General features: G+C 37.6%; 1 protein-coding gene across 1 annotated transcript; it reads right to left on the bottom strand.

The window, feature by feature from the left end:
- Positions 1 to 4,897: 4,897 nt before the first annotated feature.
- Positions 4,898 to 26,417, bottom strand: LOC133878872 (uncharacterized CRM domain-containing protein At3g25440, chloroplastic). The gene is made up of 4 exons (XM_062317430.1): positions 26,318 to 26,417; positions 25,725 to 26,058; positions 23,556 to 23,957; positions 4,898 to 5,359 (listed from the first exon to the last, which is right to left on the bottom strand). Exons 1-4 carry the CDS (start codon positions 26,395 to 26,397, stop codon positions 4,925 to 4,927), a joined length of 1,251 nt encoding a protein of 416 aa, XP_062173414.1. The 5' UTR covers positions 26,398 to 26,417; the 3' UTR covers positions 4,898 to 4,924.
- Between the last annotated feature and the right edge of the window lie 112 nt (positions 26,418 to 26,529).

Genomic DNA, 26,529 nt, shown 5'->3' with positions numbered 1-26,529 from the left:
AAATTTTGCAGAGGAAAATAGGTTTATATGGGATATAAAAAGCATGCGTGATGCTCAAGGCCATAAATAACTCATGTATACAAAATATATAGCTTCCGTAGTTTTATTATTTATATGGATACGTAATACAAATCATTGTCGGATCTCTCTAACTAAATATTGCAATTTATTTTTATTATTAACAAAGTTATTATTATATTTTAGGTTCCTAAAGACCGTTGGATAATCTTTGGAGTACATAACCCTCGGAAAATCCAAGCAATGCTCATTTGCTGGTCCAAAGACACGCATCTCAAAAAATGTTATGGTTGGATTTACTAATCATCCAATTGAATTGAAAAACTCTTATAAGGCCCAAAAATATATACTTAACAAAAAAAAGCTCGTTAGTGTTCTTCAAACGAAAGGATGGTTCTAACCAATTTATGAGAATTGAGTCCACCAAAGCAATATTAGGGTTCTTCCAAGAGTCTATCGATTCCTTTGTTTAAGTAGTGTGTTGATCAAATTATAAGAATCTGATTTTTTTTTTTTTTTTCTTGATTGTTTCCTGTCAAAAATATTATACCATAAAATCATTTATTGGTCAGCTAGGATAAAAATAAATACACCCACCAACAACAACTAACCATCCGATCTCCACATTCCACCAATACCACCTAACTATCCAATTCCCCCCCCCCCCCCCCCCCCCCCCCCCCCCCCGGCCTCTCCAAAAAAAAAAATCTAAATTTACAAAAATATTTATGGACAAGCTAATATTAAGAAGGAAAAAAAATCCCATATAAATATATCAACTATAGATGCAGTAATAGTAAAAAAAAAAAGAGGGGGGGGTGGGGGGGTGGATAGTAAAAAATAAAGTCAACCCCATTAAAATTTGAAGTCAAACAAGACATAAACACAAATTAAGATAATGAAGAATTGATCCACTGACAAGGGCCGCACGAAGATGAATAGCGTGTCTTTGAAGGGAAGATATCCACGTTTAACCACTTATTAGGTTTTATCATTTATGGGACCTTCACTCGCAGAGTTGGTGCCTTAATAAATAATTGTATGCGTTAATGAAAGCCACTCATAAACAAACCCCTGCTCATATGTAATCATACAATAACTGAGACTGTTGATCATATATAAATTAATATAATGATAACAATTACTAATTAATGGTGACATGTCACCTCAAGATTAACAAAATATATATGGTGTGAATTATCTGTTTGACATATGTGTGAGAGAGAGAGAGAGAGAGAGAGAGAGAGAGAGAGTTGTTAATTTCCATCTTAGATGGCACTTAAACATCTTCTTCCTTTCCACTTCACCTAGCAAACTAGGGGCTCAAACACTTCTTGAAAGAGCTTTTCAACTCTAATTTTTAAGGAATGGGGAGATGCATGTCGAATATGTATATCATTGTGAAAGGTAATGCGCTTCAAGTAGTAAATATTGTGAAATTCATGGGATGGAATTGGAGTAGATATGAATAACTTGTGGTGGACATATGTGGGGTGCTTAATGTTGGGAATAATCCCATTCTCACCTGCCCATTTGAAAAGGATCGGTCCTTAACGCCAACACCGGCCCATGGAGAAATGTGGGCCTCAAGCCAAAAATAGCAAGATTCTCGAATAAGCATGTCCTGAGAGATAGGCACCTAAATTGATTGTCCTCAAAAAGGTTATTTTTCGAGGATAAATGACAGGCGACTCATCCAGATGGAGTCTCGAGAATGGACACGTCTCGAGACAAGCACATTTTGGGAACTCAAGTATCAATCTCATCACAGAAGATGTCAAAGATGTCCGCTCCTTGATCCACAACAAGATATGGTCGGGTCTAAACCCCTGAAATTATGGGACTAGGTCTCATCCTATGAAATCCGGATTAAAACCCTACTCCAAGTCGAATTGAGATAAGAGTCATAATTTGGGTCCAATTAGGACTGCTCAAAGAATCTGATGATCGAACAGTCCTACTCTCAGTTGAATTGAAATAATACTCTTGGTCCAAATCTAATCTCTAAAGATCTGAGATCGAATCCTACTACAAGACGAATTGGGAAAGAATCCCAATTCAGGTCTAGTAAGGAATTCAAGTCCAAATCAGATTTTGACGGCACTCCTAGGTTAAGTTGGAGTTGAAAACCTAATTTAGGTTTGACGTCACTTCTTAACTTATAAATAGGCCCCGGCCTATATCAGGTATAAAAGATAGATTGATTATTTTATGCATTAAGCATATTTTTTTCGTAGAGACTAATTTAGGCATTGTAGTGAAACCCCCAATAGAGTCTTTTAATTTTAGTTGTTTTGCAGTGATTGTGAGGGTGTGAAGAAAATCCAAGAACGTGCCGTTCACACCGTACCAAAAGCTGTTTTAACATTTGATGCAAATCTAGCAAATTAGCCTCATTAAAAGAGACGCAAATTCTACTGCACATAGTTCAGCCAAAGCAACAGTTAAACAAGTCATAGATGAATATTGGATAAAAATAAAAAAAAAAAAAAAATTCTTAATCATATATATGACATTGTTTTGTTAGATGCTTTGTTTTCATGTTTATGAACGTAGTCAAAATTTTCTCTATATGTATAAACAGGGTGCTTTTGCTGTAACTAACCTTGATTTAGAGCAGCAATTGAAATTATGCAGCCTGAGGCTGACCGTACCCTTTAATCTTTACCTCACACAATAACACCTCCACCACCACGTTCATAATTTGCTATATATATATATATATATATATATATATATATATATATATATATATATATATATATAAATAAAATTAGAAAGATTTGACATAAGAGAAGACCTATTATATGAAGAGTGAAGAGTTAAGCATGTGACGGGATCATAATATAAAAAGTAATATTTTTATAAGAGTTTTCAAATTCTTTGGGGTTGTCAGTCCCCCCAATAACCAATATTGTACGTCCGCCCTTGGGTGCCATTGATGCCGAGCTCACCATTGTGCTGTAGAGCCTCTCCATGGCGTGCAAGCATCGTTGGTGCAGAGTTTTTTTTTTTTTTTTTTTAAATGTATTTTATAAATTTCTTATTATGAATGAATTGGTGCATATGTGGCATTTAATAGTTTTCATCAAAAAATAAGATGAAAGTGGGATGCAGGGACCTATTTGTTATTTTTACAAATTAAAAAAATTTTCAAAACATTTTTATACTAAAAAAAAAAGAAAAAAAAAAAAACTTATAGCAAATAAGTATATTCACATTAACTGAGCTTACAATTTTTTTCCTGGCCAACATGTAGTCCAACATTACTTGACTTTTATAAATTATTAAAATGTTATATATATAGTTCAATAAACTGCAACATTAAAATTTATTTTATTTTATTTTTTATTTTTGTTTTGCAAGAGAATACGCATCAATCATGATTTCAGAAAAGAAAAGAAAAGAATCTATTTAGCCTCCCAATTATCGCCTGGGTCACTTACTAATTATTTATTTTATATTTTTATTCATAAATGATAATAGTGTGACTCTCTTTTCGTATATCTTAAAGAGCCATCCAGAAAGAATAAATAAATAAAACAAATCTTATCAATAGATGTGTTTTTAAAAGGAGATTAAATTATCTTTTTTTTTTTTTTTTTTTGGGTGGGGGGCAAGAAGTTATAAAATGATTAATTTAAAATCCTTTCATATTTCCATTCACATCTTTGATTAAAAAAACCATCATGCTTCTATTAAAAAATCTTTAGCCTCTGTTTTTGCATGCTCCACATAACATAACTGAAAACTGTTCATCATAAATTTTGTGTCATTTATCAATTGCTCGTACTTGCTGTAACAGCTTCGTTCCCTTTGCAGAGTATGTATTATTTCCAAAGCGTCTGTTTCTAACATAACCCGTTCAAGCTCCAAGCCTCTATAAAATTCTATAACCATCCATGCTGCCCATCAGCTACAGTGGAGCCAATTCCACCGTATAATAAGCTTGAGTAATCATAATAAGCTTCATAATTTCAATAACTAAACGATTTTGACCAGGAAAGAAACCTCCTTATTTTTTTAGCATGGGAGAAAAAGGCCACCATTATAGAATTTTACAGGTGTCTTTTTTTTTTTTAATCAAAAGGTACACTCCTTTATCATTTTTTTTTTCTTTTTGATTAAAATTCATTTTTTTAAAGAAAGAGGGAGAGAGGGGACACTCAAGTGTCCCCTCTTATCATTTCTCCTCTTTTAGAAATGAATATTGTTCTATATTTTAGAAGTACTTTTTTTTTTTTTTTCTTTCCTCTTACATAAATAATTGGTTTGATGATGCAGTTTAATTGCGACACCTATTATTATTATTTTATCCTGAATTATTAAACATGTATACATAATATGAAGGAAAGAAAAGAAAAGAAAAAAAAATCATATTTATCCCATAAGTTTTCATTTGATTTGTTAGGTTTTAAAAATTGGCTTTATTCGGTGCTCAAAACTATACGTGACACCATCATTTCATTTTCCAAGTGTTTGGTGTGAAAATGATGGTTATTTAAAGGATTAAGTGAAGATTCGTTAGATTAACAGTCAGAAAGCAATAAGATTAGTTGTAGTCTAGACGGCCAGACTTTTTGAAGAAAAAAGTGCTTTGGACTTCGGAGAATCCATGTTTCCCCAAATAATTGAAGTCTTGATGGTTGTACCAAAATTTTGAAAGATGAGAAGGAACAAAGTTTTAGGCAAATTCTTTTAAGATTAGAGAGAATAGTTTGGTAGTGTTTACGTTAAAATAGAGTTTACAGAATAAAGTGGAGGTGGAATCTTAGGTGGGTTGTAAAAAGGAAAGGCTATAATATGTTCCAAAATTATTTAGATGGTTATAAAACCAAGAGAGAGAGAGAGAGAGAGAGAGAGAGAGAGAGAGAGAGAATATGGAATCTAAATTAACTTTTTCCATCTATAATTTGTTGTTTTTTAGAAAATATTTATAGTCAGAATCATATTTATCTTTGATCATTGATGATGATGGGGGGCCCAATACAGTGTCTTGTATTTCTTCTCTTTCTTCATCTTCAGAATCTGATTCATTTATCCGGAAGTCCTCATCTTCAACATTATCTTCAGTTTCTGATACACGAGTGGAATCAGCTTCCAAATCTGAAAGACCTGCATGAAAGCAACTACTGGTTGAATCAAGGCTTTTCTTTTCAAGTTTCCCTGATTCCTTGGAGTCTTTAATTGTTGGACTGTCCAACATGGAAATGGGATTTCTATCGTTTGGGTCACCATAAAGGGCAATGTGCCTGTAGTACAGCTCTAATTCCTTCTCAGCAATGGCAATGAAGCCCCTTACTGATTCCAGTGATTGCTCATACTTTGATTTTTCCAATGCCTGAAAACCGGACAAAACAGACTTTTAATCAGCTTCAGCTTTATCTAAGATCAGCCGCCATATGTTGTTTTACAGGATTCATGACAGAAGCAGTTCACTAACACAAACAATTAACAAGAAAAAAATTTGGAGTAGAATGGATAATAATTAAACCATCAACAACAAGTGAGATAGAGCCCTAATAATAGCCAGTGAAGAAAAAATCAAGTCAACCAAAAGTTACAACACAACGAACCCTTCGATCAATCATTTTGCTGTCGAACAATGAACTCGCGTGATAGTGTATGCCCATTTAGCATTAGAGGGTTGGCCACACAACTCCATGGTTAGGAAGATTCAATGTAGATTGGAAACGTGGAAGGTAAAAGACTAACCAAAAGGGTCACCAACCTTGGTTTACCCCAGGGACAGATCTACAAGGTTTGCCTCAAGGGGACCAAAACTACAGCTAATTTTGTCAGTAGGGTTGTTTAAACATGTGTAAACACTTCTTTTTCTTTTTCTTTTCCTTTTTTGGGAAGGAGGGGGCGGGGGGCTTCCAACATGCATGCTAAGTTAAGGTAGCAATGAAATCACACACTAAGCATCAACTGTTGTGGGAACTGGAAACAGAGAAGACAACTGACTTACAGATAGACTATATTTTGGAGGCATACCAGGCCCTTTTTAAGCAAGAGTATAGACATCTATAGGAGTAAGTAATGTATAAGAACAAGGGAATCTGAGTAAAGTTAACCTCTTAATTCATGCCCAAAATTAGCAGAAAATCAGGCATCTTATTGTCTACCACATCCGTTAGAAACAAACTGCCTAGTTTGAACAGTTTGATAAATCCAAGCCCTAGCAAGTAGCAACCTCCTTAAAAAGCTGATCCTAGAAGCAATGCCTTGAAAGGCAGATTATGTACGAGTTGCAAACCATGACAAACTGATACCAAGAAAGTACTGACAGACTGATAAAAAGAAAGTACCGACTTTATTACCATGCAGAGGTGTGAAGGTTACAGTGAGAATACTGTTTTAAGTGACTTCACTGCTGCATACTCAATAATGTGCCATCTGAATTGTACAGCATTCCAAGGAATGCCTATCAAGTTAAAACTGCTTTGAACCCAACCTTAAAAGAAAACAATCCTTGTGTAACTACACCCTGGTGGTCTTCCTAGCATCTTCCTGTAATGTTTTCCTTAAATTGCAAGTATGCCATCCCTAGAAAGCTAATCCACAGTGGAGCTTGAACTTAACTGGAGATATTCCACGAGCATTCAATGCAATTTATTAAAAAGTGCAACCCAAATACACATGAAGTATATACAAGAAACACCTAGCTAGTAGAAGAAAAAAGATTAAGAAAAACATGAAAGCTGGAAATATTTAAGTCAAAGGCAGCTGTCCAGTGATAAAGATCTTAAAGAAAAAATCCTTTAAATCTGTTACCATCCATTCATGGTCTTTGAAACTATGATCATTTCGCTTTCTACAAGGACACCACATAAGGCAAGACGAAACCATACCAAAAAGCCCTTCTAGCAAGCAAAAAGATTTACCACTCGATGAGGCATAACCCAGGCCAACCCTACAAGGCTGAATATAGAATTCCATAGGGCATTAGCCATCTCACAATGTAGTAAAAGGTGCTTCACTGACTTCCCACTCTTCTTACACAAACACTACCAATCAACCACGATGACAAGCCACTTTTTGAGATTATCCATGGTTAGAATCTTCCTTAAGGCAACCGACTGAGCAAAGAAAACCACTCTCAATGGGAAATGAGTGCTAACGTGGGGGACAAAGACATTGTAGTATGATTTAACATAAAAAAGCTCTCTTTTGAAGTATAACATTCCATTCATCTCAATCTAAAGAAGTAAAACAAATTGAAGAACAAGGCAAAGAAATCCACCTCCCAGTTGTGAGCCGCTTTGAGAAAGCTAACATTCCATTCATAAGAGTTACTGGAAAACTCCAAAAGATCTACCATTGAAGCATCCTTGCAATGGGCTAAACTGAACAAGTCCGGCAAGTTGCCTAGAGGGCATGATTCCCACATCACATGTCATACCAAAATCTAACTTTGGAGCCATCATCGACCTCATATCTAGTATGATTAGAAAACTCCACCCAACCCCTTTTGATATTGTTCCATAGCCCACCCCATACACCCCATGAACCTTATTAGAACACCACCCATCCCACATGCTGCCATATTTAGAATCCACAACCACCTTCCATAAGGCCTCTCTCTCATGAACATAAACATAATGCCAAAGTCACTTCCCCAACAACGCTCGCTTGAACAAAAGTAAATTACGGACCCCCAACCCTTCTTCAGAGACCGGAGAACACACTTTAAGCTAGCTAACCAAATAAAATTTGAACTTATCACCGATACCAACCCACAAAAAGTATTGCTGTAACTTCTCAATTCAGTTGGCAACACCAACCGTGAGAAGAAAAAGAGACATGAAGTAGGCAAGTTAGATAAAGTACTTTTCATCAAGGTCACCCTCCCACCCTTTGTCAAATACATCATCTTCGTTCTTGCAAAACAACGCTCTATTTTCTTAATAATGTCATCCTATATAGATTATGCTGTCTCATTATTACTTTTGGCCTTCTTCCTTTTGCATTCTTTCCCATGATAGATACATTTTGGATGATTACTTATTTGCTATTCATTTTAGCTTTGAAACCATTAGCCTTTTTTGAACTCTCTATTCTGATGGATCTATTAAATATTTATATGCAGAGGGCTGGACTGGTAAGGCAAGAGCTCGCGAAACTGAAGGAGGAGAATGTCTCTTAAGCTTAATTTTACATGGATTTCCCAATTTTGTTATGAATTTTCTGCAGTTGTGCCTATAGATATTTCATAGGTAGAGATGAGACCCTACAACCCAAAATGCTAGCCAAACCTTCCACATTGTTGACATTTGCCAACAGGGACCAACTCTAATTTAGCCAGATTAATCCTCAACCTTGAAACCGCTTCAAAGCAAAGGAACAAACAATGCAAATTGCAAAGATGATCTGGATTTTCCTTGCAAAAAATCAAAGTATCATTCACAAACAAAGGTAGGAAATGTTGAGGGCGCCAACATTCTTGGATCCCACCGAAAAGCCTGAAAATAGACCCCCGTTTACCATAGCAGAAATCATTCTACTTAATGCCTTTATAATAATAATGAACACCAAGGGAGACAAAGGGTCTCCCTATCTCAAATCATGGGAACTACTAAAGAAGCCCATCAGATTGCTGTTCACCAAAACAGCAAAGTGCACGAAGAGATAAAATGCACTATCCAATAACACCATTCTTCCCAAAACCACATTTCCTCAGCATATACAGCAAAAAATCCCAATTTACGTGATCATAAGTCTTTTCAATATTCAGCTTACATAGCACACTTAGATCACTAGATCTAATCCTGCTATTAAGGCACTCATTGGTAATGAGAACAAAATCTAGAATTTTTTTTTTAATTTTTTATTTTTTTTATAAGTACGAGAAATATCAATAAAAAGCACAAAGCGCAATCAAGTACACAAGAAGTATACAAGAAAGGCATCTAAGAGGAAGAAGAAAACAAAACAAGGAAATCGTTAAAACTAAACACTAAAGGAGCGAGAAACGCAGCCGACCAAGAGTACAAAGAATGAAAGAAAAAGGAAATGAGTTCCTCAATAGTTCTTTCTTTGTCCTCGAACTGTTTATCATTGCGTTCCCTCCACAGGCACCACAAAAGGCCACAAGGGACCATCTTCCACACGACCGCACTCTGGGAGCGACCATCCGTCCACCAGCAAGTAAATAAATCTACCACCTGAAGAGGCATAACCCAAGACAGACTGAAGCAACTGAAGATAGCGTTCAATAGAGCGGATGCAACCTCGCAATGGAGAAGAAGATGGTCCACAGACTCCCCATTCATTTTGCACATACAACATCTATCAATCACGATGACACGCTTCTTTCTGAGATTGTCCAAGGTGAGGATCTTTCCTTGCGCTGCCGTCCAAGCGAAGAAAGCCACTTTCAAAGGAACCTCGGTCCGCCATTTACTTTTCCAGGGAAAATGAATATCCTCTTTGCAAGCAAGAACCTTGTAGAAAGATCTAACATCAAATTTCCCTTTATGAGAAGGAGACCGCCAGAGCCGGTCTTCCCTATCACCATCCACTCTAGTTGAGTACAACAAAGAGAAAAAGGAGGCCAAAATATCCACCTCCCAGTCGTGGGCCGCTCGAAAGAATCTAACATCCCACTGATAGGATCCGCTCCCCACAACCAAATGGTTTGCAACAAGTGCATCCTTGTCACACGCTATGTCATACAAAACTGGGAAAGCTACCTTAAGGGGCACCTCGCCACACCACACATTGTCTCAGAAACGGATCCTAGACCCATTTCCCAAAATGAGTCTGGTATGGCTACAAAGCAAACTCCACCCCTTCCTAATATTCTTCCAAAGCACCACTCAGTGTGACCCAAGGGGGTCTAAAGAACACCAACCAGCCCTAGTAGAACCATACTTTGCATCCACAACAGTTTTCCACCAAGCCTCTCTCTCATGGGCATAACGCCGCAACCACTTCCCTAAAAGAGCCTTATTGAAGATCCTCAAATTCCGAATGCCCAAACCACCATTAGAAATAGGAGAACAAACCTTGGACCAATTAACCAGATGGAATTTAAATTCTTCACCTATACCTCCCCACAAGAAATCTCAATGCAACTTCTCTATGCGACTAGCAACACTAGAGGGAATAGGGAATAGAGAAAGGAAGTACGTAGGAAGATTAGAGAGAGTGCTTTTTATAAGGGTAACTTTGCCACCCTTCGACAAATACAACCGCTTCCAGCTAGCCAACCGCCTCTCAATCTTACCAACTACCTCATCCAAGCTGGACTTAGCCTTAAAAGGGGCTCCCAACGGAAGTCCAAGGTACTTCAAAGGAAGAGAAGAAACTCCACAGCCCAATATGCCAGCCAAATCATCCATATTATCCACATGACCCACAGAAACCAAAACTGACTTGTCCAAATTAATCTTCAAACCTGAAACAGCTTCAAAGGACAGTAATAACATACGAAGATAGAGAAGATGATCAGGATTAGCCCCTCAAAAAACTAAAGTATTGTCTGTGAATAACATATGAGAAATGTTAATCATTCCATTGCTGCCAGTGCCCATAGAGAAGCCAGAGAGGAAACCCCTTTGAACAATAATAGGGAACAACTTACTAAGGGCCTCCATCACTATGACAAACAAGAGAAGCGACAGAGGGTCACCCTGTCTAAGAGCACGAGAGCTGCTGAAAAACCCAGAAGGGGTGCCATTCACCAATGCACTATCCAAGAACACTATCTCTCCCCGAAGCCACATCTTCTCAACATATAAAATAAGAAATCCCAGTTAACATGATCATAAGCCTTCTCAATATCTAGTTTACAAAGTAACCCTGGATCACCTGATTTGATGCGACTATCCAAACACTCATTAGCTATAAGAACAAAATCAAGAATTTGCCTTCCTATCACAAAAGCATTTTGGGGATTCGAGATGATCTTCTCCACAACCCTTTTGAGTCTATTAGCAAGAACTTTTGCAATGATCTTGTAAACGCCACTTACAAGACTAATAGGCTGAAAATCTTTAAGATCCATAGCCCCAAGCTTCTTCTCCACTTCCATTTTCAACCTGTTCGCTAGGACTTTAGCAGTAATTTTGTACACTCCACCCACTAAGCTAATAGGTTGAAAGTCTCTAATATCAACGGCTCCATGTTTCTTCGAAATAAAAGTAATAAAGGTGGCATTGGAGTTTTTTTTTTTTTTTTCTCCAAACAAACCTTTAGCGTGAAACTCATGAAAACCACTCATGATATCTACTTTAAGAACCTCCAAACAAGTTTGGAAAAATGCCATAGTAAAACCAAACAAGTTTGGAAAAACACCATAGTAAAACCATCAATGCCCATGGCCTTATCACTATTCATAGCTTTTATCACCTCAAATACCTCATCTTCCTTGAAAGGTCTTTCCAACCAGATGGCTTCTTCCTCCCCAATGGATTGAAAAGAAAGGGTATCCAAATCTAGGCCTCCAATTGTGTCGCTCGGAAAACAAACTATTGTAGAACTGCACAATGCCTAGTTATTAGGTTAATCTGGACTTTATAAGGAATTCTAGGGAGGCTCTAATTTAACTAGTCATTTTGGGGTGATAGCTCAGATATTGCTAGCGCTTTTCTCTAGGTCGTTACATAAATTGATTTCACATATTCAACTGTGATTACTCCATTATTGAGTAACTCATGTACATAATTGTGCTTCAGGCTAATATGCCTTGATTTATTGTTGTATGTCTTGCTTGCTACTCGCAAGGTTGCTCCACTATCACAATAAATCGTCAAAGCAAGAAATGGCTTTCTCCAAAGTGGTACGCCTACCAACAAATTCCAAAGCCATTCTGCTTCTTTACATGCAACTGCTAAAGCAATAAACTCAGATTCCATTGTGGAATTAATTATACAAGTTTGCTTCTTTGATCCCTATGAGATCACAACTCCTTCTAATGTAAAGATCCATCCACTTTAGACTTCAAATTTGATTCTACATTATTCCAACTAGCATCATTGTATCCTTCTAATACAACAAGTTCTCATTAATAATGAATACCATAATTCATAGGCCCCTTCAAGTATCTTAGAACTCTAGAGATGGCATCCCAATGTTCTTTACTTGGATTGCTAGTAAATCTATTTAGCATTCCAATAGCAAATGCTTTATAGGGTCTAGTGCAATGCATAGCATACATTAGACCCCTAATCGCATTAGCATACTCTAGTTGTGATTTACATCTTCCTGTATTTTCTCTTAACTTTAGAATAGGATCATATGGAGTTGAGACTGGCTTTTAGTCTTCATGATCATACTTCTTGATCACTTTCTCAATGTAATGAGATTGTGTCAAGGATAAAACATAAACTATTCTCACAATATTGATCCCTACGATCACATCAGTCTCTCCCACATCCTTCATGCCAAAGTTAGAAGAAAGAAACTTTTTAGTTTCTTCTACACATTGAAAGTTACTGCCAAATATTAACAGTTCATCCACATACAAACAAATAATCGCACTAGATTTATAATACACATTTATCTGCATCATTCACTCTAAATCCATGAGCTAAAACTATTTTATCAAATTCCTCATGCCAATGTTTAGGAGCATGTTTTAAACTATATAAAAACTTGATCAATTTACAAACTTTCTTTTCATGACCTGGCAAAACAAATCCTTTAGGTTGTCCAATATAAATCTCTTCATCTAGATCACCAATCAAAAACGCCATTTTTACATCTATTTGGTGAACTAAATGATTAAGAGTAGCAAGAGAAATTAAAACTCTAATAAGTGGATATACGTGCAACAAGAGCATATGTGTCAAAATAGTCTATCCCTTTTCTTTGGGTGAAAAAGTGGTGGATGTCGTACGAGTTTTCGGGTCTTCCTAGCTTTGTTTTGGCCAATAAACTGAAGGCCTTGAAGGCTGATTTGAAGAAATGGAATGAAGAAGTGTTTGGTGATTTAGGGAAAAAGAAGAAAGAATTACTGGAGGGCATTCGAGAGCTGGAGTTAATCGAAGAACAACGTGGCCTAGAGGAGGATGATAAAGTCCGAAGGGTAGATATGGCGAGAGAGATGGAGAAGACCCTTCTTTTTGAGGAAACAAGCTGGAGGCAAAAGTCTAGAGCTTTGTGGTTAAAGGAGGGGGATAAGAACACAAAATTCTTTCACAGGGTGGCCAACTCACATCGTAAATTCAACCATGTGGACTCTATGAGTATTAATGGTATAACTTCCAGAAATCCTGTGGAGATTAAGGAGCACTTAGTTCATTTCTACAGTAATTTGTACTTGGAGAATTGCTCGTGGCGGCCTAGGGTGGAGGGCCTATCTTTTTTATCCATTGAGGCGGAGGAGAGCATTTGGTTAGAAAGAGCTTTTGAGGAGAAGGAGGTGTGGGAGGTAATCAGGGATATGAATGGTGACAAGGCGCCGGGTCCTGACGGTTTCACTGCGGCTTTCTTTCAGAAGTGCTGGGATTTTATAAAAACTGACATTATGGATGTTTTTGCAGAATTTCATTCTCGTGGAAAGTTTGAAAAGAGCTTGAATGCTACTTTTGTCTCTTTGATTCCTAAGAAGACTGGTGCCATGGATGTCAGAGATTTTCGCCCTATTAGTTTGGTTGGGGGGGTTTACAAGATTATCTCTAAGGTTCTTGCCAACAGATTTAAGTCCGTTGTGGGCAAGATTATCTCCAACACTCAGAATGCGTTTATCGGAGGTCGACAAATTTTAGACTCTGTGCTTATTGCAAATGAATGTGTGGATAGTCATATTCGATCGGGGGAACCTGGACTCCTGTGTAAGCTAGATTTGGAGAAGGCTTATGATCATGTGAATTGGGATTTCTTGCTATATTTGCTTCAAAGATGCGGTTTGAGGGAAAAATGGAGGGATTGGATACGTTTTTGTATTTCAACGGTGAGATTCTCCATTCTTGTTAATGGAACCCCTTCGGGTTTCTTTAATAGCTCTCGGGGATTGCGTCAAGGAGATCCTCTTTCTCCGTTGTTGTTTGTGGTGGTTATGGAGGCGTTGAGTCGGATGTTGACTGCCGCATTGGACCAGGGTAATTTGACAGGGTTCTCAGTGGGTTCCAGTGATTCAGAGGCACTTGTTGTGAACCACCTGCTGTTCGCTGATGATACTTTGATCTTTTGTGGTGCCCAAGAAGAACAAATTCGCCACCTGAGATGTATCTTCTTAGGATTCGAGGCTGCTTCTGGGTTGAGAATTAATCTAGGAAAATCAAAAATTGTCCCAATTGGTGGGGTAGAGGAGGTTGAAAGGTTGGCCAATCTTCTTGGATGTAGGGTTGCCTCTATGCCTATGTCTTACTTGGGTTTGCCGTTGGGTGCTTCTTACAAGTCTAATTCTATTTGGAATGGTGTTATTGAAAAAATGGAAAGGAGGTTGGCAGGTTGGAAGCGGATGTACTTGTCGAAGGGTGCCCGGTTGACTCTTATCAAAAGTTCGCTCTCCAACATTCCAACTTATTACCTATCTTTGTTTCCTATGCCAGTGAGGGTGGCTAATCGTCTTGATAAAATCCAAAAGGATTTTCTTTGGGGAGGCATTGGTGATGAGAAAAAGTTCCATCTAGTGAGTTGGAAGAAGATTTGTACACCTTTATTCGCAGGTGGGTTGGGAGTTCACAATCTCATCCAATTCAATCGAGCGCTCTTGGGTAAATGGTTATGGAGATATGGTAGGGAGAGGGAGGCTTTATGGCGTTTGGTGATTGATACCAAATTTCAAAGTCTCAAGGGCGGGTGGTGCTCGAAAGAGGTCTTGGGTTCCTTTGGAGTGGGTGTATGGAAACATATTAGGAGGGGGTGGGAGGATTTCCGCAATTTTGTTCGTTTTGAAGTGGGGAGTGGAGCTAATATTAGTTTTTGGCATGACCGCTGGTGTGGGGATAGTTCCTTGAAGCAATGCTTTCCAGCTCTCTTTTGTATTGTAAGGAACAAAGACGCGATGGTTGCGGATAATTTGGTGGTCCTTAATGGTGTAGTTCAGTGGAATGTTCTTTTCACTAGACATATCCAGGATTGGGAGATGGATATGGTTCTCTCTCTCTTCGACCGATTATATTCTACTTCGATTCGGCATGGTGAGGGTGACAGATTAGTGTGGAATCCCTCTAAAAAAGGTTTATTTGAGGTGAGTTCCTTCTATGTAGAGCTCTGTAGGGAAGATGGCCCTTCTCTTCCTTCTTTTCCTTGGAAAAATATTTGGCGTGTTAAGGCTCCATCTAGGGTGGCTTTCTTCGTATGGTCAGCAGCTTTGGGCAAAATTTTGACTCATGATAACTTGCGAAAGAGGAATGTTATAGTAATGGAGTGGTGTTGTCTTTGCAAGAAAAGTGGGGAGTCTATTGATCACTTGTTGCTTCATTGTGAGGTAGCTCGGGCCCTGTGGAGCTACGTTCTTAATTTATTTGGGGTTGAGTGGGTTATGCCACATTCGGTGTTGGAGTTATTGATTAGTTGGGGAGCGGCTATTGGGAGTCGGCAGGCGAAAGAGGTTTGGCGGTTAGCTCCTCTATGCTTGTTGTGGTGTATTTGGAGGGAGCGGAATGCTCGTCTGTTTGAAGATGTAGAGACACCTATGGTGGAGCTAAGGAAGCGGCTGCTCAACACTTTATACTCTTGGATAGCGCCTTATCGTAGTTTGAGTGTCTTTACTTTTGTAGACTTCTTAAATTTACTTTCTGTTCGACCCGCTTAAGGGCTCTCTTGTATACTTCCCGTGTATAAGGGTTGCGCCCCTTAGCGCTTTTCAATAAATTGCTATTACCTATCAAAAAAAAAAATCTTTAGCATGCCATAAATTTAAAGAGGACACAATGTAAAGTGAATTTTCTTCCTTTACATTCAATTTGATCACGCCTCTGTTGTTCAAAATATCATCGGACATTATATTCTTTGCCATGTCAAGTACACGGAGTACATTCACAAGAATCAATGCTTTTCCGGAGGTGAACTTAAGCACAATGGTTCCTTTTCCAATGACTTTGGTTCAAATGTTGTTACCCATTTTCACCTCAGTCCCATCACCAATCACTTCATAAGTCTTAAAAGGACTTCTATCCTTTAAGATATGGATAGTAGCCTCAGTGTCGAGCCACTATCCACTCTCGGTGGTCATGCGATTGGCTTCAGTTACCATTGCAACAAGCTCTTCGTTCACGGCATTCGCTGCTTCTTTCCTATACCAACATTGACAGGAGCGATGCACGTGCTTGCTGTACACGAAACAATGTTCTTTATTTTTATTGTTTTGGTATTTGGGGATTAGGGCCATTTTTCTTTAACTTTTTATCGTTCTTGTCCTGAAATTTATTCTTCTGATTATTCTTGGTAAAGTCTATGACGTTCACTCTAGATTTTACATAAGAAGAATCATTTTTATCTCTATTCCTAGAATCTTCTTCAATGCATAAATGTCATTGAAGAGATTTAAAGAATATTTTCTATTATCATGTTTGAGCTTTTTCTTGTAGTCATTCCAGATTAAGGCACTTTGTTTATAATTGCTCAAACTAAGAAACGCTCAGCAATTTCAACTACATTGTTTTAAGATCTCCAACGATAAGCAATATTTCATAAACTTGGGTTAAAACTAGCTGATCGTTAGACATTTTAAAATTAGAAATATTAGACACTTCAATACCTACCTCTTCGATTTTGTGCTTAGGCTCCAAGCTTTTCCAAAGATCTTTTGCCGATGAAAATGTCTGGTACAAATTATAGATGAAATTTGACAGAGCGTTGAGGATGTGTCCATTGCCAAAGGAAATCATCTTCCTTCAGCTTCTCCTTTAGCTCGTCATTGTCTTTTTGGAGTGGGTTCCGGAATTTCCCCTAAATCATTGTCATGAATTTAAGCAAGTTTCAGTGTGGTGAGGAAGAACATCTTTTGTTGCCAACGAGTGAAGTTTTGTTCGTCAAAGCGATCATGACGAACGAAGTCTTGGTTCGGCACTTTAATTGAAGAAAATGCCTCCATAGGAATAAAATATGTTCTAAACTGTTGGAAATATTATGAATTAAAGAGGAAAATATTGAGGCAAGATAAAATTGGGACTTCAAGGCTCGATCTCAATGGCGATATCTTTAGAACGCATTTTGTCACCTTTCTAAGTGTTAAGGGATTTGACAAGATAATTCCCAGGATACAATGAAGTCCAATGTTACTCTAGAATAACACTTTCTAGAGTGACAAGAAAACACCCTTATGGAGAGAATAGCACAAAAGAGATATATAGGAGAATAGAAAGAAGCTATGAAGGAAAGAAATAATAGGTGTTTTAAGGATTTGGAGAGATCCTTGGAGGATATTTTAGGTTTGTTTTTTCATACTTTGTATCTTTGGATAGTGGCTTTTGTGTCCCCATTGTCGCTTAGTTTTGTCGATTTTCTTGTTTGTTTTTCTTTTTCTAGTTAGGTGTTTCCTTTTGTATACTTCCGGTGTACTTAGGGGAGCCTTTACGCTTTTAATAAGACTGATTATTACTTATAAAAAAGAAAAAGAAAAAAGAAGCTATGAGATAATGTGTCTTTGCTTATGACCAAAAGGTCAAATTTAGAGTGATTTTGGACACATCCAATGGTCCAAAATTGTTTGATCCAATGGTCACAAATCGTAACCACCAAATCCAATTTAATACACTTTATTAAACTAATCCAACGATTAGAAATTGCTCAAATTTTCTTTAATTTTCAACTAGAAACGAATAATTCGGTCGACTGAGCCTTAGTCTCGGTAGACCAAGCTTCTCCCAAGCCTTCTACCGAGGCTCTCGGGTTTTTATAAGGAGCCGTGATGCGTCAAGCTCAGTCGACCGAAACTAGCCTTAATCAATTGCTCCTCGCTCCAACGCGCATGTACAAAGTGCGCCTTATAGCACCTAAAGCCCCATAATCAATTAATTAAAATAAATAAATAAAATTATTGATTTATGGGTATTTCAAATAATTATGACATCCATTTTATATCTATAAGTTTTATGTGCAATTAATTGAAAGATTTACATCTCTCAAGTCAATCCAATTTTTTTTTAGGGAAAACCAAAATTTTGAAGTGTAGGAAGAAAAGTTTTGTCCCACATTAACTAAATACAAAGATTATGCCGCGAACTGTTCTTTCTTTCTTCGAGCAGCTTTACTCCACTCCGGTTTGACATGGAGAGGGTGACAAGTTAGTTTGGAACCCAAAAGGGGTTTATTTGAAGTGAGGTCCTATTATGAAGTGCTTATTAGGAAAGATGGCCCATCATTTCCGTAGAAGAGTATCTGGCGTGTTAAAGCTCCGACAATGGTGGCTTTCTTTGTATGGCTAGTAGCTTTAGGTAAAATTTTGACGCATGACAATTTGCGTAAGAGGAATGTCGTAGTGATTGAGTGGTGTTGCATGTGTAAAAAGAGTGGGGAGACTATTGATCATTTGTTGCTTCACTGTGAAGTTGCCCGTGATCTGTGGAGTTACATTTTTACTTTATTTGGGGTTGAGTAGGTTATGCTGCGAACGGTGCTTGAGTTGTTGATTAGTTGGGGTGCGTCGGTTGGGTATGTTCCTGCTAAAGAAGCTTGGCGGTTAGTTCCTCTGTGTTTAGTGTGGTGTATTTGGCAGGAGCGGAATGCGCGGCTCTTTGAAGATGTAGAGACATCAATGGTGGAGATACGGAAGCGTTTGCTCAATACATTATATATTTGGATAGCGTCCCTTCATTGCTTGAATGTTTTTACTTATGTAGACTTTTTAAATTTATTCTCTGTTCCATCCTTTTAGGGGCACTTTTGTATTCTTCCCATGTATTAGAGTTGCGCCTCTCTGCGCCTTTAATGAATTGAATTGAAATAACTAATAAAAAAAAATAAAAATACAAAGATGTCAACTAGTTTATAAGGAATCCTCCACACTTCACAATAAATTTAGTGAGAAGCGAGCTAGCCGCCCGTGTACGCAACAGGCGCACGAGCAATGGGCTTTGGGCGCTTTAAGGCGCATTTTGCACTTTGCACATGCACATCAAAGCAAGGAGCAATTGAGGAGCTCTAATTTATTTTGGAAATTAAAAAGTTGACTAAGACTACTCTCGTCGACTGAGCTCAATGCATTACGGCTTCATACAAAAACCTTAGAGCCTTGGTAGAAGGCTCAAGAGAAGCTTGGTCGACAAAGCCTTAGGCTCGGTCGATCAATCTAGTTGTTTCAAGTGCGAAATGAAAGAAAACCTGAACGTTTTCTATCCATTGGAAGAGTTTAATACGCTATTTGAAGTGTCTATTAAATTGGATTTGGCGGTTACAATTCGTGACCAGTGGATCAAACGATTTTGGACCATTGGATGCGTCCAAAATCACTATAAATATGACCCTTTGGTCATATGCAAAGACAAAAAAATCTCATAACTTCTTTCTATTCTCCTACATATCTCTTTTGTAATATTATCTCCACAAGGATGTTTTCTTGTTACTCTAGAAAGTGCTATTCTAGAGTAACATTTGGGCTTCATCGTATCTTGTGAACTATTTTGTCAAATCCCTTAGAACTTAGAAAGGGGAAAAAACATATTCTAAAGCTATCGTCGTTGTGATCGAGCCTTGAAGTCCCAATTTTATTTTGACTTCATATTTTCCTCCTTAATTCATAATATTTCAACAATTTAGAATGTGCTTTGTTATTATGGAGGCATTGTCATCAATTAAAGTGATGAACCAAGATTTCGTTCGTCTTGACCACTTAGATAGACAAAACTTCACTCATTGGCAACAAAAGATGTTCTCCTTCCTCACTACACTAAAGCTTGCTTACATTCTTGAGGATGATTTGGAGGAAAATCCAAAGCCCACTCCAGAAGACGATGACGAGCTAAAGGTCAAGCAGAGGAAGCGAAAGGAGGACCATTTCCTTTGCAAAAGACATCCTCAACACCCTATCAAATTCCATCTATGATCTGTACTAGACATCTTCATCAGCAAAAGAACTTTGGAAAAACATGGAGACTAAGTACAAAATCGAAGAGGCAGGTATTGAAGTTTCTATCATTTCTAATTTTATGGATTTTAAGATGTCTAACAATAAGCTAGTTTTAGCCCAAGTTTATGAAATATTGCTTATCATTGGAGATCTTAAAATAATGTGAGTTGAAATTACTGAACGTTTCTTTGTTTGAGCAATTATAAACAAATTGCCTTAATCTTGGAATGACTACAAGAAAAAGTTCAAACATGATAATAGAAAATATTCTTTAAAATCTCTTCAACGCCATTTACGCATTGAAGAAGATTCTAGGAATAGAGATAGAAATGATTCCTTTGATGTAAAATCTAAATTGAACGTCGTAGATGTTGACAAGAATAATCAGAAGAATAAATTTCAAGGCATGAACAATAAAAAGAAAAATGGTCCTAGTCCCAAATTCCAAAATAATAAAAAGAACGAACTTTGTTTTGTGTGCAATAAACATGTGTATCACTCCTATCAATGTCGGTATAGAAAAGAAGTGAATGTTGTGAACGAACGTGACTAAAGCCAATCACGTGACATTCGAGAATGGATGGTGGCTTGACACTAGGGCTACTATCCATATCTCGAAGGATAGAAGACTTTATAAGACTTATGAAGTGATTGATGATGCGATTGAGGTGAAAATGGGTTACAACATTCGAACCAAAGTCATTGGAAAAGGAATCATCGTGCTCAAGTTCACCTTCGAAAAATTACTGACTCTTGTGAATGTACTCCATATTCCTGACATGGCGGAGAAACCTTGCAGCCCACAATGCCCGCCAACCCATCCACATTATCCACAATACCCATCGGAACCAATTTCGACTTAGCCAGATTAATCTTCAAATCAGAGACATATTTGAAAAATACAAATAAAGTACACAGAAAGCTAAGGTGGTCAGACTTAGCCCCACAAAAACCAAACTATCTGCAAACAACAGATGTGAGATGTCAACTACACCAGAGTGCCTAGAACCGACAAAAAAGCCTGAGAGGAATCCCCTAGTAACAGCTGCAGAAAGCATTCTACTTAATGCCTCCATTACAATAACAAAGAGAAAAGGCAACAAAGGATCACCCTGTGTAATACCCTAGTCCCATATTAGGAAGATGAGAAGCCCATATAGAGTAGGTGGTTTATAAAGAGACATTCGTTGGTACTAAGTTACTAGGTGAAACTGAACTTTATAAATGATTATAGAGAAGCTCCAAATTGACTATTCATATTGGGGTGATAGCATAGATGTGGTTAAACTTTTCTCTGGGTCGTTACAAATAGTATTAGAGCTACCTAGTAACGCGATGTGGTACGAGACCACTGCATGACGTGTCCTGACAAGAACGTTAGGGGTTTGAGGGGGAGTTTTTAACACCTTAGTCCCATATTGGAAAGATAAGAAGCCCACATAGAGTTTGATGGTTTATAAAGAGACTCATGGGTACTAAGTTCCACATTCCTTATTAGGTGAAATTGAACTTTATAAATAATTCTAGGGAAGCTCCAAATTGACTAGTCATTTTGGGTGATAGAGCAAATGTGACTAACGCTTTTACCTTAGTCGTTAAACCATATTTCAAACCACAGGAGCTACTAAAAATTCCATTCACCAAAACGGAAAAACGCACCAAAGAAATACAATGTGCTATCCAAGAGCACCATTTCTCCCTAAAACTACACCTCCTCAACAAGTAAAATAAGAAATCCCAATCAGCATGATCATATGCCTTCTCAATATCCAGTTTGTAGAGGCTCACCATATCTGATTCTACTATCCAGAGATTCATTTGCAATAAGAATAGAATAAGGATTTGCCTACCTTGAACAAAAGCATTGTAGGACTTCAAAATAGTCTTCAGTAAGCAAAAGAATTGAAGTTGTTATTATTTACCTATTTATTTTGTGAAGCTACACTCTATCCCATGATGTATAAAAGTTTGTAAATGGCAAGCATTTTAGTGCAGCGAAATTAACATAAGAATATTCTTGGCCTCTCTTGCTACCATGGGAGCACCTAGTGTGGTCAGCACCAATCATGTTCGGGCAACGAAGCTTACAAATAGAATGGCAGAACAAACCTGGGGCCAATTCACTTTTATCCTGAAAGGTCATGTCATGGGATAACCTTACAACTGAAATAGTAACAGATGAAAGGGATAGTTCTGAAAACACATAGTCAACCGAAGAGAATTTTTGGAAGTTTGTTATGTTTATTTTGCTTCAATAAAATGTATATCGTTTTACAAACTTCCTCTTGTAGGATGGAAGGAGTAACATTTATAACCTACTCAATAATTCTGATTGATTGTTATGGTAAGTAATCGAGGATCGAGGAATTAACTAAAACTATATTTGACTGACTATACTTCTCTTTGTACCCCCACTGGATGAGCCTAATTTTTGTTTTTTGTTTGATAAGTCACCGGATGAGCCTAATATTAATAATCACTCTAATTGAAAGGAGAATACACGTCTTGGACTGAAGGACAAAGCATTGTGCTTTCTGGAGATGGAGAGAAAAAAGTAAGAAGGGTGGTTTATCTCTTCCATCCTGGTGCCCCCATTAGTTGATATAAGGAATTGGATTGGAATTCTAGATCATTCAGATTTCAGGCTAATAAGTCTGAAGATTTAAACCTCACCGTGCTTAGAAAATAGTTGTGTTAAATGAACATGAATGCACAATTTAATTTTTTTTTATGACAAGGAACCCCTCCAAGGCATGACCGTTTTATGTACCCACCCCTTTCAGGTAAACCATGGACCCGTGTAAAGCACTCCCTCCACATAGATCGGGTAATACTCCAGCTTCGCCGTCGAGCGGGCCCTAAAGAATTGTTTGCACCCAAAGGGATTCGAACCTTAGACCTTATGGAACTACCACAAAGACCAAGGCCCTTACCACTTGAGCCAACCCTTTGGGATCCACAATTTAATTTTTTAATAAAAGTAAAAATAGTAAAGGATCACTCAGTAACATCTAAAGTCAACAACAAAACATGACAGAGCAATCAACTAGATCATTCCCAAGGTTGCATAGGTAACAAAACTTGTAGCTTAAGAAGTTAAAGAATTTTGAGAACCATTGAGGGGCCTTAAAAAAGTCATAATAAAACTAAATGTCATAGCTAGTACTAGACTCCTCCACATGATTAATAAATCAATGCACATGTGTGGTTCAAGTAATGTATACAAAATAACTATCATACACCCATGGCTGTAGGAGAGAGTGCACTTTTGTATGTAGAAGAAAGGTTCTCAAAGGCAACGAGACAACAAAAAGGATGTGAACAGTAAAGATTTACAATTTGACAAAATACTAGTATACATGGCTCTCTAGATTGGAGTGGCAGAATGTGCCACTAAACCCAAATTGTTTGTAATGATACATGCATGACAAGTATTGTTTGATATAGCTACAGTAGAGTTTCCTGGTCACATGGATCGGAACTAAAAGGAAGACAGCTAAAAGTGTGCTACAGTATATAATTGAGAAAATAAAGAAACAAAACATCTGAGAAGATTGGAAGTTGGAAAACACACCTTTTTCTTGGATAATGTATCTATAGGTGACATAACTTGTGGCTGAATGTAGTCCTTTCCTCGATAAAATATTATGGTGTCATCTCCCACAATCTGAATGGGGATCCCACCACTCAATCTAGCAATTTCATGTGCATACTCATGTACTTGCCCAGGTTTACAAGGCTTGCAAATGACCTTAACAGTTTCATGTTTCTTCCAATGCATATGCATATTAAGAATAACACCTCCAAATATTCCTCTTCTGCCAATCGGTACATAATTAGACCTCTTTTGGGCCATTTTTTTCATATAAAACCGCTCCTCACCACTCAGGTCATGGGGTTTTACCACAGGACCTTGAGCTTTAGGAACTTCATACCGCTTCAGTCTTTCAATCAGCAAAGCTTCCTTAATCTTGGCCTGAAGTGAAAAGAATCAACCAAAGCTGACATTAAGATCAATGGGAAGAATAAGACTATAGCAACATACAAGAAAATTGAGAATCAAGTCATATCCTCGGAACTCATTTAAGTTTGAAAAAACTCATTTCCTCTATTTTTCATTCCTGGTTATTGTTTCTTGCAATTTCTAAACAATTGCATTCACAATGAAATTATAGTATTATTTCTTCTCCTGGAATTTGTCATTTGAAAAAGATGGTATTATTATCTATTTCCTAAAACTAATTGATCTAGCTCACCATTGATTTCCCCTACTCTTTCTTTATATTCTCCATTACAAGAAATAAAAAATATTAAGAACAGGGAGAGTACAGATACTGAAAAACCAAGAAAGAATACAAAGATAGAAGACATTGCATAGGCGTCTAAATCCTAATACAGGATAAATTTCTCCAAAAAAAATCCATGGATGAAGGTCCTTTCTAGGCTAAGAAATCAACCTTTGTATGAAACATACCAAAATCCATGCAAACAAACCATCTTTAGATACACACTATCAGTAGATTTCTTTCTTTAAGCCGCAACTTAAAGACAGAAAATGCTCTCTGGATAAGAGTCCCACCTTTTTAGTTTTTGGGAAAAATGAAAATTGTGATAATGTTTTTTGTGTGATATTAAGCACAACAATCTGGGGAGTGACTAACATAATTTAACTTAGTAAATTTACTTATAAAAAAAATAAAAAATAAAAAATTAACTTAGTAAATTTGACTTTAAAACTTGAGTTTAAGACTCCTCAAATGCACATCCAACCCAACAAACAAATTAAAAAAGGATACTGGTGAAATGGCTAAAACTAGGGTGTCCAACAAGTACATATTGGATGTCTTGCTGGACAGAAGAGGACCACTAGACTGTTCCCAGTCAAAAAGACTATTTTTCTTGGCCACTAATATCCTAAATCTACACAATTATTCCACTCTCCTTCAAAACTTACCACGGAAAGGAAAATGTAATGGCTCAGGAAAAAGAGCTAGTTACATCTACGCTATCACCCTAAAATGACTAGTCAATTTGGATATTCCACAAAATCACTTATGAAGTCCAGTTTTACCGAGTAAGTAAGCAATGTGGGACTTAACACCCATGAGTCTTTATACATTACCCCCTTTATATGACTAATCTTCCCAATATGGGATCGGGGTGTTAGAAATGCCCCCCTTAAACCTCTGCCGTCCTCGTCGAGGCCATGTCATGCGGCGCTAACAATACCATATGGCATTACTAGGTGGCTTTGATACCATTTGTAATGGCCCAGGGAAAAGCGCCAGCTTCATCTGCATTATCAGCTTAAAATGACTAGTCAATTCAAACTTTTCCTAAAATTACTTATAAAGTCTAGTTTCATCTAGTAAGTAAGCAATATGAGACTTACCACCCATAAATGTCTTTATAAACCACTCCCTCTATATGGTTTACTCATCTTTCCAATATGGGATTGGGGTGGTACAAAAAAAGGTTCTACTATATTTCTTCCTAAATAAACCATGTAGCACCCAAGCAAGGATTATCACTTTTTCCCGAAGTCATGGTAAGGATATAACCCAAAAGCATGAAGTTGCAGAGAAATTCAAAATTAGAAATAAAATTATGATGACACAACAAGCATATGATTCAGGCTTCAATATAAACAACCGAGATACCATAAATTCAGTAAAATTATAATAATAATAATAATAAAAGGTTTTCTGCAGCAAAAACATTATGTCATGATTAGACTTATCACCTTTTCAAGCTTGTACTTAATTCTCTCCTCAGCATTGGAAAACTTCCTCTTCTTCTTCCCCTTGACGCCGAGACAACGCGGGTCTCTCTTATTGGCCGCTTTTCTCTTCTGCTTCTCCCTCATCCTCTGCATCTTCAGCCTCTTCTTGGTCAGCCATTTGTGCTTCTTCGGAGGATTCACCTCATGCGTTTCAAACCTGGGATTTCCTTGTGATATCACAAGATTCACCGAACCATGGCTCAAGTTCCTGGAAACCCACGAAGGACTTGGCTGGTTGAGTGGAAGAAAGTGCTTGGTTACACTAAAAATTGATTCTTGGGCTTCCAAAGTCGACCTGGAAAGGAGACAAAAAATTAGCAGGAAAGCGTGAAACTTCAAAGCCTAAAGCAGAATAGTGAAAACCATAACGTGTAGTAAGGGGCAAAGGGGGCAATGATTTATCCATCACCCAGGTCAATTTTCCCACAACCATTAAAGGGTTTAATGGCGTTTGGAAGAAGAAGAAACAGACCAAAAGAAATACCAAAAATAAAAAAATAAAAAAATTTCTTGAAAATTGCCCTGGATGCGAAACAGAGAGATAGAGAGAGTACCTGACGAGAAACGAGTTGGGAGATGAGACTCTGAGCAGTGAAGCAGCTCTACGGAGCTTAGGAAACAAGGCTTTCGCCATAATCACGTACACGCCCAGAGAAAAACTCTATTATACTCCTAAACCGGTTCAGCCTGTCGTGGACCGGGCGGGTTACAAATCCCAGCAATAATCCCACGAGCCCAAGTCCACTCAACTGGACACGCGGCGGTG

This window comes from Alnus glutinosa, chromosome 1 (genome assembly GCF_958979055.1).
Source record: "Alnus glutinosa chromosome 1, dhAlnGlut1.1, whole genome shotgun sequence".
NCBI lineage: Eukaryota > Viridiplantae > Streptophyta > Magnoliopsida > Fagales > Betulaceae > Alnus > Alnus glutinosa.
The sequence above is the reverse complement of the archived record's forward strand: the minus strand, read 5'-3'. Positions and strand labels throughout refer to the sequence as shown.